At 35.7% G+C, this 13396-nt stretch overlaps 2 protein-coding genes across 26 annotated transcripts in view; one reads left to right on the forward strand and one right to left on the reverse strand.

Moving 5' to 3' along the window:
- The window catches only part of LOC147833119 (uncharacterized), a 127404-nt gene that overhangs the window by 41086 nt on the left and 72922 nt on the right, over positions 1-13396 (forward strand). For 5 of the 22 annotated variants that reach the window (XR_015513495.1, XR_015513501.1, XR_015513500.1 and 2 more), the window contains one exon: positions 10722-10792. The exons of 12 other annotated variants lie outside the window; for them this stretch is intronic. The gene's annotated coding sequence lies outside the window, so the exon portion shown is untranslated. Of the gene's footprint in view, positions 1-7943; positions 8079-10721; positions 11895-12522; positions 12604-13396 lie in introns of those variants that run through there. 5 more of the 22 variants (XR_015513489.1, XR_015513506.1, XR_015513494.1 and 2 more) reach the window with 3 other exon arrangements.
- Positions 1-13396, reverse strand: part of grhl1 (grainyhead-like transcription factor 1) — a 37989-nt gene that overhangs the window by 17438 nt on the left and 7155 nt on the right. For 2 of the 4 annotated variants that reach the window (XM_087288621.1, XM_087288622.2), the window contains exons 5-10: positions 11115-11197; positions 10709-10865; positions 8042-8153; positions 7206-7300; positions 2569-2815; positions 2319-2449 (exon numbers count right to left, since the gene is read on the reverse strand). In XM_087288621.1, coding sequence (XP_087144747.1) covers positions 2319-2449; positions 2569-2815; positions 7206-7300; positions 8042-8153; positions 10709-10865; positions 11115-11197 — 825 coding nt within the window. 4 annotated transcript variants of the gene reach the window in all.

Genomic DNA, 13396 nt, shown 5'->3' on the forward strand with positions numbered 1-13396 from the left:
AACCTTAAATTTAAAAGACATTTGAGTAACATTGATGTTTAAGCGGTTTGCTAACCCAATGGGAAAGGGCACACTAAACAAAGCTGCATGGCAAATTATGCATGTTTTGATTAGTTAAGAAACCATGCGTGGGCTCACGATGTGATCTCTTGCCAAGAACTCTCTGATAACAGCCAAGCCCTTGCTATAAATGCCAGATTTCATAACAGGAAAATGACTGTATTCTTTCCAACTGACTGCATCATCTTGGTCACGGTGACCCAATGTCAATCTGCCATTTCTGTGAAATCTTACAGTCTTCTGCACTCACCGTGCAATAAAGAGCACTGGAGTGATGATGTCAGTATGCTTTTATGCAAAAACAACACCCACGTGAGGATGATAACAGACATAACATACTGCTCATCTTAGTTCTAAAGATGTGTAGAGAATTCATTGTTTGTGCATGAAAGCTCACCTTAAACTTATAGATGGACATTTTATTCATTCATTCATTTATTCATTCATTCATTTTCTTTTTGGCTTAGTCCCTTTATTTATCCGGGGTCACCACAGCAGAATGAACTGCCAACTTATCCAGCACATGGTTTACGCAGCGAAAGTCCTTCCAGCTGCAACCCATCTCTGGGAAACACCCATACACCATCCACTACATTGCCCACATTTTACTATGTAGAAAAATATTTTAAGACTACACTTACATTTTAAGAAAATCTTTTATGTCGTAATGTAACTTTATGCACACTGAAAGCAAATCATATGCATGTTTTAACACATCTTTAGTCTTTCGTATATTTCTTGTGCCAATACAATAAAATAAAGTGATTGAAATAATGTTCCTCTGGCATTCGGCGCAACAGATATGAATGAAATTGCTTAATAAAATATGTTAATAATAAGCTCAAATAATAAATGTTAATAAAAAGGTTATCAGTGCTGAATTTTATTATATTTACTGATCAAACAAAGCAAAATGCTGTAAATGATACAGTCAAGCCTGAAATTATTCAAACCTCAAGCAAATTCTGACTTAAAGTCTTTGTTCAAATGTAATTAAAAGCTGAGAAATATTTTCTTCGACAATGATGCTCGTGTGCGATGCGGATGTCATTTCCATTATAATAAAAGTAACTTTAAGTAAGAATTTGCCAGGGGTATGAATAGTTTCAGGCTTGACTGTATCATCAAAAACTAAAAAGAAATTATTAGTAATAAATTAATTATGGGGCTGCAGTGTCATCATTAAATAGAGTCTATTAAATGATTCCTCTTATATAAAAAAGGATTTTTTTATTATGATAAAATGTCCTTTTTACACAGGTATACATATAATCACTGATTGACTGATCTGTCAGCAGTCTTTATGTTCCAGGTGGCTGAGTGAGTTTACATGCATTATTTTTACACCGTCTGTGTTTAATAACCCACAAAATATAAGTTCATCTGCACGCTTAAAATCTTGTTCTTTTATTGGAAAAGGTCATAAACTGTTTAAACAAAAGCCAGTTTGCTTTGTAGAGTTTCCCCCATTACTCTGATCTCTCTTTTTTTTCTCTGAATGGACCGTCTCTGGTCAAGCCTAGCAGATAAGATTCTGGATTATTAATGTAAAGCTTAGGAAGTTTAGTACTGGGAAGAAGCAATTCAGAAACTGAAGAGTTACTCAGTTCAAAATCAGCTCAAGCAGTATGACTGATCACATGCTGCACAAATGAACGCTATCAGAGATTCTCTTATCATCAATAAACCAACAATAGCACCATGCATAAACCTGTGGAGCACTGCGCATTTGAGCTTCATTTTTAGTGTGCATAAAGCTGTAAACGTCAAAACCCATTTAGCCTCTTTTTTTTTCTTCTTTTTTTTGCTGAATAAAACTAGTACACACTTTATTGTCCATATATTGTTGCCGAGAGGTTAAACAACAATTAATTGTTTAGCGTAACTCACCCAAAAATAAGAAAATGACTCACTATTTACTTACTCTCATGTGATTTCAAACCTTTGAGTTTCTTTCTTCTGTTGAACACAAAATAAGATAATTTGAAGAATGCTGAAAACCTGTTACCACCTACTTCCATAGTAGGAAAAAACAAATACAATGGAAGTCAATGGTTACAGGCTTTTAGCTTTCTACAAAACATCTTCTTTTGCATTCAACAGATGAAAGAAAGTCAAACAGGTTTTTAAACAATTAAAGGGAGACTAAATAATGACAGAATTTTCCTTTTTGGGTGAACTATCCCTCACAATGATCGTCTAATATTTATATTTGCTAAATTTGTGCGCACAAAAATAACTTGAGGACTGGCACTCACATGTCGCTGGAAGGTAGAGAAGTGGATGTCTGGGATGAAAAGGACAGGCTGCGTCTCGAAATCCGTCAGTGTCCTGAACACTGTCATGTCTGTGCGCTTGTGCAGGAGCGGCACCTTGACATCTGCCCCGACTGCACAAAACGAACAAGGACAAAGTGAAAAACAAGACTCTCCGGGGCTCTAGGCTTCTATTTCTACTACAAACCACCATTGCATCAGTTAAAAGCAAAAGCCTAAAGCTTGTGCTTACAGTTTCCCAAAGGAGGGTTGACGTCAGGACACTTGCCCTTCCTCCGGGACTGTTTCCTCTCCTCGTCACGAATCTTGCGCTCGGCACCCTTGTCGCAGAAGACTTTAATCTGGCAGTAAGCGCGGTGGATGGGCTTGTTACTGCGGTTGTTGTAGCTGTAGGTGTCGATCTGTATGTTCAGCGGCAGGCCTTTCACTCCTTTCTGAGACGAGAAGTCTGTGCTCAGGCAGTTCACCGAGATGAAGATCTGAGGAGGAAAGAGGGAGAGAGAGAAAGAAGTGTTCAAGTTATTTAATGCAAATCGATTTCTTAGAGAGTACTGGAGCCTTTAAAATGACTGTAGATATAGCTTTACAGTAATAAATGCACAATAAGCAGTGGGGAAACCTCAAAAAGGATAAAAAATTATTTGAGGGGCAGTTCATTCAAGACTGAAAATATTTCTTCTGTTAAACACAAAAGAAGATACTTTGAAGAAAGGTGGAAATCTTCAGGAAATCAATGGTTTTCAGGCTAATAAAAATACATATTCTAATATATTCTTTTGTGTTTAACAGAAGAAAGATTGAACACATAAGGGTGAGTAAATAATAGTGAGTAAATGGAATTTTTGGATGAAGTATCCTGTAAAGAAATCATTATTGGCTCATGTCAATTCAGTGGTTGTTGCTTCCAGGGCTTGTTTACTGTACACCTGCATTATCAGAATAGTTTGCCCCGTGTCATCATTTACTCATCCTCAACTTGTTCCAAACCTGAAGAAACAGCCATTGACTTCCATAGTATTATTTATTTCTACTTTAGATGTTCGTTGTTGTTGTTTTTTTCAACATTGCCCAGAATGGCTTGTTGTGGGATCAAAAGGAGAAAGAAATGCATTAAATTTTAGATCCACATGAGTGTGAGTGAATGAGGAAATATATTTTGTTTTGTATAAACTAGATGCTTCTCCATCAATTGGATCATAGGTGGATCAGGTCAATTAGTCCAAACAAGGTCTTAAACATTTTCAACGTAATTGATTGAATTAAAAATTGATGAGAGATACATTCCCGTTTACACCTGGTGTTTTGATGTCTTTAATCCATTTTTGACCACCTTCCTGGTTTGACCACTTTTTAAAACTTTTGATCAAATATTGAGACATAGGCTCACACAATTTACAAAAACATGCATATTTTCTTATGAAGTATCTCTGAAATTGATAAAAAAAAAAAATTCCTGAAACGTTTCAAACCCTCTTAACACCTGCATTAAGCATTGTCCATCAGGTGTAAATTGGCGAAAACTGATAAGACCGCTCATGTGGTGTAGTCACTCAGACTGTGCTTATTTCACTAAATTCCTGAACTTAGTTGTTAAACTATAAAACAGCTCAACAAATAGTTTTTTCAATCCAGTTTAATTTGATATTTTTTGATCACCCTTCAGTTACTGAAAGGCCTTTCATTTACTGCTATTTTTGCAAAACAAAACAAAACAAAAAACTAAATGTCAACTCAGCATTGATTGACAATCCTTTGTTCACTTTTAAACAGCAGCTTGCTGGTGTTCTTGTTCAATCCAACGTGTTAGTGCAAGTGTGTCAGTCTCTGTTTTTTTTATTTAATTTTTTTTTTTTGGTTACAAAAATGTACTTTTAAATGTAGGCAAACTAAAAAGTGCAAGCATGAGCAAATGTTCATCTGAAGTAAATAGGGGCAACCTGACGGTGACATTTATTTATTTTTTGCATTGTATGTCGCTCCCTTTTGGCAATCAAGTAGAATTACATCACATAAAATTGTGTTGAATTTCAAAAATCCATTATCACGGTTTGTTTAAAAAATATTTAAAAAGCAATAGCACTACACTTATATATATATATATATAATAGTGAGTGAATTAATACGTTGTACTACATTTCATTTTCACACATCTGTGTATAAATAGGGTTCTTTTGCTCTTATTAAAGCATTTATTTAGCCTTTTCCCAAATGCATGTAAAATGTTATTATGTTAAAAATTATGACGATTTCAAATAACTTTATATTTTAATAAATTTGTATATTACTGTAATGTATTACTGAGATGGCAGAGCTATCTTCAGTGTCACATTATACTTCCAAATAATCATAATGTGCTGACTTGCTTCTCAAGAAACATTTCTTATTATAATTCTTGACAAAATGTTGCATTTTAAACGTTTTTGTGAAAATCATTATACTTTTTTATAATAATTTTAGGATTTTATATAATTGATTGATGAACAAAATGTGTTTATTTAAAGTAAACATTGTTATAATGTAAAAGTCTACTGTATTTTTTTTAAACATCATAAAAAATATGTCACCAAAATTCAAAACAGTTTTGAATATGTAATTCTTCAACACGATCTGCTTATTTCTATCACCTTTATAATAACCCAAGACAAAAAAACTTTATTGACTGACAGCAAAAAAATCTTGTGCAATACTTCATTATTAACAATAGGGCAGAGACATATTGAGAATAACAATAAAAAAACAAACAGGCCAGCTAACAAGAAATCGTCAAATATTTGCACAAGCTTTCACTCAAGACCTGTATTTTCTGCAAAATTCCCCTAGGGGGCGCAAAAACAACATTAAAGCCTTCCTTTCCAAAACCCTTCAAGATCTCGTATTTTCGGTCTCTCCATCTTCTGTTTCTCTGAATCTGTCTAAACCACGCCCACCTCGAAGACTGCAAACAGTGGCGCTCACGAGACTGTGCACACGGATGAGCGCGCGTATCTCATGATCTGCATCCTGGTTATAGGACAACATTTTTAAACTATGGATTGTTTACCTTAAAGCAGCTAATTGAGGACTGTAATTACATTAATCCATGCAAAGCCTATTTCTCAAATAAACCTTTCAGCTTAGAAAAACAAAGTAAAGGAAGATTTCTACCAAAATCTGTTTGTCACATTAAGACGGGTTTAACCTGACCAGTCTGGACGCACTCGTCTAGCTGGATTCCTTCAGTTGTCAGACTGTTCACTGCTCCCCATCAGTGTTTCCTCATTCCCCATGCCAGTGTTGGGCGCGTCTCCCCATATACCCAAAGTTTAGTGGTACAAAGTAACACTGCCAGGCCGCAACACATAGACCTCAAACAAGACATATTTCCCTCAGTCCAACTTCTTTATCTGATGATGACTGAACTGTGTTGGTAAGCGATGGAAACCACCAGCTTGAGTCACAATGACATCTGATATTTTGCAGGACGTTGTTTATGTTGTCAGAATAAACCGTTTGTGTACTCAAAGTGACTATATTTAGTCATACTTTTCCGTCCATTTTAAGATTCTTTATCCACATTGCACAAAAAGGATACTCAGAAACTTGAGATTAAATAAATGAATAAATTAATTAATTATTTAATTAATCAAAAGTAAATGTCACAGGATTGAATCTGTTCACTACACTTTAACAAATCACTAAAGGTGTCATATTATGGAAATCTGGATATACCTGAATAATACAAGTTCAGTACATGTTAATAACTTACCATAAGCCTTAAACAACAGTTTCCTCATTCTTATGTAAATCGCATTAGTGTAAAATCCCAGTAAAAATAGGCCAATCAGAACAAAATACAGTTGCACACGGGATCATAAACATGCAAGCCTCTGGCTGCATTTGATTAGTCACAACATTTCCTAGTTAGATAAAAAAAATAGCTTTTATCTATATCTATATATATTTTTTATTCTTATTTTTAAGTTTAGCTAAGCTTACTGTATATTAACTTGCCATGCATGCAGAACTCTTATTATGAAAAAGAGAGCAAAAGAGAGACTAAAGTCCACCACATCACATATTACACTGTTTTATATATATTGCTGAGCAACACGGACAAATGCTGCACAGGTGTGTGTACACTCACAGAAAATAATGTTTAGAATTATAAAAGATGTGGTGTGTGTCCCGAGTGTGATGGGCTTTAAGGAGCTGTTCTCAGCCTGCCATCTGTTGCAAGATGCAGAATATTCAGTTTATAATATACATTTTTCAGTGCCACCCTGAAATGGTGACATCTTTTGTTGGTTTTATTTGTATATTGTGAAATTTGGCATATTTCTTTGAGTAAAAAAAAAAAAAAAGTAAATGTGCTGCCAGTAATTTTTCTGTGATTGTCCAAATTGAAAATTTTAAATAGTATTTGTTATCTAACATATTATTTTAGACTACTAAAATGTCAGTAAACAGTTACATTTTGAAGATCAGAAGTTGACTTTCAACCTCAGAAGCTAAAATGTCACTTGAAAATGTAGATAAATGCAAAACAGCCAAGAATCATACAGTTAACAATTTCTTGTAGAATACAAAAACTTACTGTAAATCAGTTACAGCAGAAATACTTTATTTACATTTACAGCACCATTAAAACTGGATATGTTTTTGCAGTATTGTATGTATATCTTTACTGTAAAATCTACAGTAACTTTTACAAAGCAATTTTAAAATACAGTTACATACCGCGTAACCATCCTATAGAAAAATACATTCATATTAAGGTTAAATACTGTCTAACTTACAAAACTTGTTAACAGTGCACTGTGTTCATTGACTTTTAAAAAAATAAATTAAATTAAGTAAAATAATGTAACAATTGTCCAAAAATGTCTTTACCTTTGCTTCCTCGCTGATGTCCCATGTGAATGAAATGGCATTGTATGAAATCTCCTCAATATTACTGATGGTGTTGAAACTTTCTTTGTAGTCCGCTGTGAAAGATGAGAGAGGTGTGATTAACAGAGAGACAACTGAATGCTTTAAAAAAATATATTTACAGCAAAATTAAGTAGTTGGTTGTTTCATATTTATATTAAAGACAAATCATAAAGACAAAGATAACAAATATTGAATACATAAAATATATTTTGGCCAGATAAAAAAATTGGACATACAGTATGAGACATTAAGGGGAAACATTTATTTTATTATTTTCTAACTATTTGAAAGTTGTCATATTGTACATATTGTAACTACAAAAAAAAAAAAACAGCCCACAAATAATGTGTAAATCATATTGTTAAAGACTAGACAACTTTTAATGAAAATGTTCAAAATTTTGCAAGAACTTTTCACCAAAACATTAGCAAAAAAATGATTAAACAACTAAGCTTTCAGTGTAGTATTTCAGTTAAAAATAAAATCAAACAGTTTAAATAATTAATTCATCAAGGTTTTTACATATGCTAGACATACTATAACATCACGTCTCAAAAGGTATTTCCCCTCAGAAGTCGACTCTCATTGAAAGCATGATAATGCTGTGTGCCCTTTCATGCTTTTCAATGCTCATCTTTCATTTGCTGTGTATTGAAGGCTCTCCCCTTGACCTATTGTGTTGTCCACCACCTGCAGCCCCTCTGCGTCCAGTTTGTCTGCACTGGTTTACTCCACCCTAAACTACACTACACCAGGCCCAGTAAAGCACATAGAGATCAGAGCTGTCCTCTCACCGATATCAATGCATCTCTGCTTGGCCGTGTGCTGCCTCGAGTGCCAGTATTTCCAGTGCTTCAGTTGGTCATCTCTGGATTTCTCCTCTCCAAACACTACCATCACCACACTCTGAGAAACAAAACATGACATAAAACACACATCAAACACAGTAATTCAGTATTTGGATTATGGGCAGTAAACACACAAAAAAGGTCAATGGGATTACCTTAAATAAGAAAACATTAACTTTACCTACAGCTGTTATTAGGGATTATCAGTGAATGTGGAAATTAATAATAATAAAAAAGTTTTCATTCATTCATTCTCCTTCGGCTTAGTCCATTATTTATCTGGGGTTGCTACTGTTGAATGAACCACCAACTATTCTGACATATTTTTAATGCAGTTGATGCCCTTCTAGCCACAACCATAGTACTGGGAAACACCCATACACTCTCACATTCACACGCATACTCATACACTACGGCTAATTTAGCTTTTTCAATGCACCTATGGCGCATGTCTTTGGATTGTGGGAGAAACTGGAGCACCCAGAGTAAACCCACGCCAACACGGGGAGTAAGGGATTCTATCCATTTTAGGTTTAATAATATTTTATCTTAATTTCAAAGAATTTGCACTGTGATTTATTTTAAAACCTTTTCAATCTTTACTGCAGACATATAGGAAGACAGGTCAGCCTGATCTCATTAGAAAACGTAACTATTTTACGTTTTATCAGTTTTGTGGATAATTCGTACAAATTTGTATGAGTTCAGTCGTAAGAAAATGTACGATTTTAACCCAACTTGGGGATAAGCAAATCATACTAAATTATATTTCAAGAGTTCAGAATTAGCTAAGGATTTATTAGAAAGCTTGTTTGGCATGCTGTCCCGGGAGAGAGCCCTAAGCTCATAAGATCCTCGAGCCTGGGACTCCCTCCTGTTGCAAGGCGAGAGGGGAGTTTGAGCTCAGGGAAAACTCGAGAACTCCCCTGATGTAGTTGCTAATGATTAAGTGATTGCTCTTAAGAGATAACTACTTTCTGTGCATGTCTATGGTGCCGATTTGGATTAGTCAATTAACTTAAGTTGCAAGCTTTTAGATGGTGGGAGGAAACCGGGGAACCTTGGGGCACGGGAGAACGTGTAAACTCCACACAGAAATTTCAGCTGGCTTGGTAAGGACTAGAACCAGAGATGTTCTTGCTGTGAGGCAACAGTGCTAACCACTGGGCCACCGTGCCACCAATCTAGGAAAGAAAGAGGAGTACGGGGATTATTCAAAATGAAGATTACTTTTATATGGAACTTAGGGTATTTATAGTGGCTTTGGAATCATCTGCTTGGTGAATCATAAATCAGATAATTGCTGCAAGCAATCCTAAGCACATGATCCTCTCAAAATTAGTTTATAAATAAACTTCACGTATGGGATTATACGATTCCATATGAATTAGCCACTAAAACAAAACGTTACGAATAGTCATGAGATATCGTTGGGTTGAGCACAATGTCACAGACTGTAAGTTAATGTTTGAGTTTCACTCGATAACTCTTGAACTGTTAAACTAAGTTTTATGTATATTCTGAGAATTTGAAATATTTATAATATAACATGAATGTAAGTGTATTTTCAAAACTAATTCTTCTGCTACTGTATTAAAAAATTCTATGTCATTTGATATTTTAATATCATTTTAAAAAATACATTAATTCACTTTGCAGTTTGGCCAAAGTGTCTAATAATGTTTTTTGGATCAATTACTTTTCTAGTATCTTTGTTCATTACATTTAGCAGTTGCAAATTACAATGTAGCCTATATATAAATGCAGTTAATAGGGCAATAATACAAAAATTATAATTAAAAAAAAATCCCGATTTCAATTACATGAAATTTATGCACTCTTAAAAATTTATACAGCTTGTTCACAACTAGCTGAAACATCATAATTCTTGAGATTTTTGATTTTATATTCAGTCCTCTGGGAACAACATGAAGGGATTGTGTGGAACCTAGCATTTTTTACAGTGTATGTATGTATACATGCATGTATTAAAGCTCGTTTATACTTCTGCGTCAAGCACATGCGTATGCTTCGGCGCAGCCTTTGTGTGGCCGTATAGCCCTTGCTGTGGCTGACGCCAACACTGACACGCACCTATCAAAAAATGTAGCTACACGTAGCGACGTCGCATAGCGCATACTCTGTGATTGGTCAGCATGGGTTGCTGTAACAAGTGTGGGCACTTCTGAGAGCCTCGAGCCTAATGTAGCAAGTGTTTACAATTGTAGAGTCCTGTAAAAAAGCTCCAGATGGAAAGTTTTGTTTTGTTTTTACCTTATGATTAATGTTGTTAAATTTCCATCGTTCCCTGCCTCAGAACGAACAAGTTTTAGCTACTTATACATTTAAGGTGGCATTGAGAATAAACAAAACACCAGCTAAGAAACTCATTAAAGAGAAACATAAAATCCTCACTGCGTGCTAGTGTTTCGGAAGGGTTATTGAAGAGCAACACAAACAGCGAGCAGATGTATAAATGCACTGCTATACGCAAGGCATGCTCCATGGCTCACGCCGATCACTCGACGCAGACGTATAAACCAGCCTTTAGTTGTGGATAGGCAGTTTGGGGCAAAAAAAGAAACAAAAAATCCTTTTTTCATATCCTCTTACCCTGACTTTACAGATGGGCCCCTGCAGCAGTTTACCATTGTCGGTTTCCCTGAGTGTGATTGGATAAAACTGGCCTTTATTGAGGTACGTCATGGTGCCATCACCGGACTTCTGTCTGAGTGACTTGGAGGCTTCTAATATGTATTCAAAATTATTCCTGTTGACCAAACAGATAAAAGAAGGGGTCACATAACACATATTTGCACCATCACACCAAATACACCCATGTCAATTTCCCTGTTTACATTTACACGGAAGAGGCGGCTTGTCATATTTGTTGTAGGCTGGCGTTCATTTACCCACGGGCCTTTTCTGAGCACCTGTCAGGATGCGGCAGTGACCCTATTTAAACTGTTTGCGCACTCCTGGCAGACTCGTAATTTACAGGAATGAGGCTCTGGCTTACCCGGACACTGTGTCGAAAGTGCCGTAGTCGTCCTGCGTGATGGGACCCATGCGTAACTGGAGATCCCCTGGGAACGAGAACACCTGTATTGGATACAAAAGAGGGGCGAGAGGGCCTGGCATTAGCGCAAACAAACCAGCGGTCAACTAGCAAGAGAAAGCTGATTGCTAAGCCAAAGAAAAAACAAAACGGCTCTCCCTGCTTCCCTGTGTGTGCAAGGGACTATATCATTTCTAAGGAAATCCTCCCTCCAGGTTTACAAAAAAGAGAGAAGGTCGAGCAGGAATCAGTGAGAGAGAGAGAGAGAGAGAGAACGAGAGAGAGAGAAAAGGACTGGCTATTATGTGAGAGGAAAATACAGCACTTTATTGTGTAAGAGAGACAATGGTATAATGACATGCTAGCTGCCATTTTGGCATGTTCAAATAAAAATCGGGAGGGGGCTTAATACAACAATGTCCTTAGAGTTGGCAGGATAATGAAGCATTGTGTGAGGGTGGGAGACAGGTAGATTTCTCAGAACCATTGATTTTCTGTCCTGTATGTGTGTAGTGGATATAACTCCCTTTCCTGAGCTAAATATAATGTTTTATATATTACATGAGACCATTTTGCAGTTTACATTTGTCCTACGTTGTAAAACCTAATAAGTTACGATAACTCAAAACATTTAAGGGAAACCGATTGCAACAAACCATTTAAGTTCAAAAACTAATGCTATTGAGTACTGTGAACTCAATCCAGTTGAGTAAACTAAGCAATTTGAGCACAGTAAAACCCAATAAATGAAGAGAACTCAAACCAACTGAGTACTGTAAAACCCAATAAGTTAAGGCAACTCAAACCATTTGAGGAAACCGATTGCAACAAACCATTTGATAAAAACTAATCTATATGAGTACTGTGAACTTACTCTATTTAGGTTGAAGTAATGAGGTATTTAATTAACTCAATACCTTCAACACTGAGTTATATACTCTTTTCAAATGAGTAGAATTAACTTTTAGACAATTTTGAGTTAACTACACTCATTTCATTTGATAAAGTTGACTGCTAGCTTTTACAGTGTATTTAAAATGTCCAAAATGGTTTCTTCATTTAGTGCAGAAAAACACATATGCTTTAATAAAAAACTATTTGTTACATTACTTAAAAAAGTGAGTAAACCAATTGCTTTACAATCATTAAGTAAATAAACTACGTGCATATTTATACAAAATTAAGGTATGTCAACTTAACTGTTCCGAGGTACAACGAGTGGACTTCCTTTTTTTTAAGTATAAAGTCAACTTGTCACTTTTAAGGCAACAGGTCTTTCAACAGAGACACTGTACTTTGTCATCAATGGACAGTTCTATTGCTTAGTTACATGCCCTGTTAGTTATCTGATCACATCCTCCACTTTCAGGTGCAGTAGGTGATTGTCTTCAGAAACATTTTTTGTTGTGCTGGTTGAAAGTCTCCTCACATTCCAATGGTATTGATTAAAGTAAGTGATCTAAATTTGTTTATATGTATTTTTGTATTCTGGGTAAGAAATAAAACTAAAAAATGTTCATCCAATTAAATAGAGTCGGGCCGACATCTCTCCTAATTCCGATAAGTAGCTCAAACTGTCTGTCAGCAAATGCAGATTTGAACAAATGCACAGCCGTTTGTACGCAGCTCCGCCGTTTGTGCATTGCGCGTTCATAAGAGTGATCGAGAGAGAGAGAGAAAGAGAGAGAGAGAGAGCGAGCGAGCGAGCGATCGGTAAATACATGCTGAATCAAAACTTTTGAAAAATATTGGATTGGAGTTATCTTTGCACTAGAGTTACCTTTGCACGCTAGGGAAAGGATGACGGGTAATAATAAGTTTTAAAACTATTTTAGCTTCACGCAAAGCTGATGTAACGTTGGATGTTGTTACAAATGGGTTATATCTGCACAGAAGTGTTGTTCAGCCACTAAAATCTTCCAATAAAAGATTGATGAGACTTTTTTCAGTTTCATAAGGTCCTTTTACAGCATCAATAATGTAGATTTGATTTAGTTTAACAACAATACACAAATAGCGCTATTCCGCCTATAACGCGCTTTACCGAGGTGAAGATGGTTTTATATTCAGAACACATTTGTTCATTTTTGAACAATGACGACCTGCTACTCTGAATAATCGCTCTGGAATACCATGTCAGTTTGGTTTTGTAATGAGTGTAATTTCTGCTCGCCGAATAATCACTAGTCACTTTTAACACATGAGAGAAGGTTCTGTCATCTTTAAGGTGCGCGTGCTCGTGT

The sequence above is a fragment of the Danio rerio genome, chromosome 17 (genome assembly GCF_052040795.2).
Source record: "Danio rerio strain M-AB ecotype USA chromosome 17, GRCz13ab, whole genome shotgun sequence".
Lineage (NCBI taxonomy): Eukaryota > Metazoa > Chordata > Actinopteri > Cypriniformes > Danionidae > Danio > Danio rerio.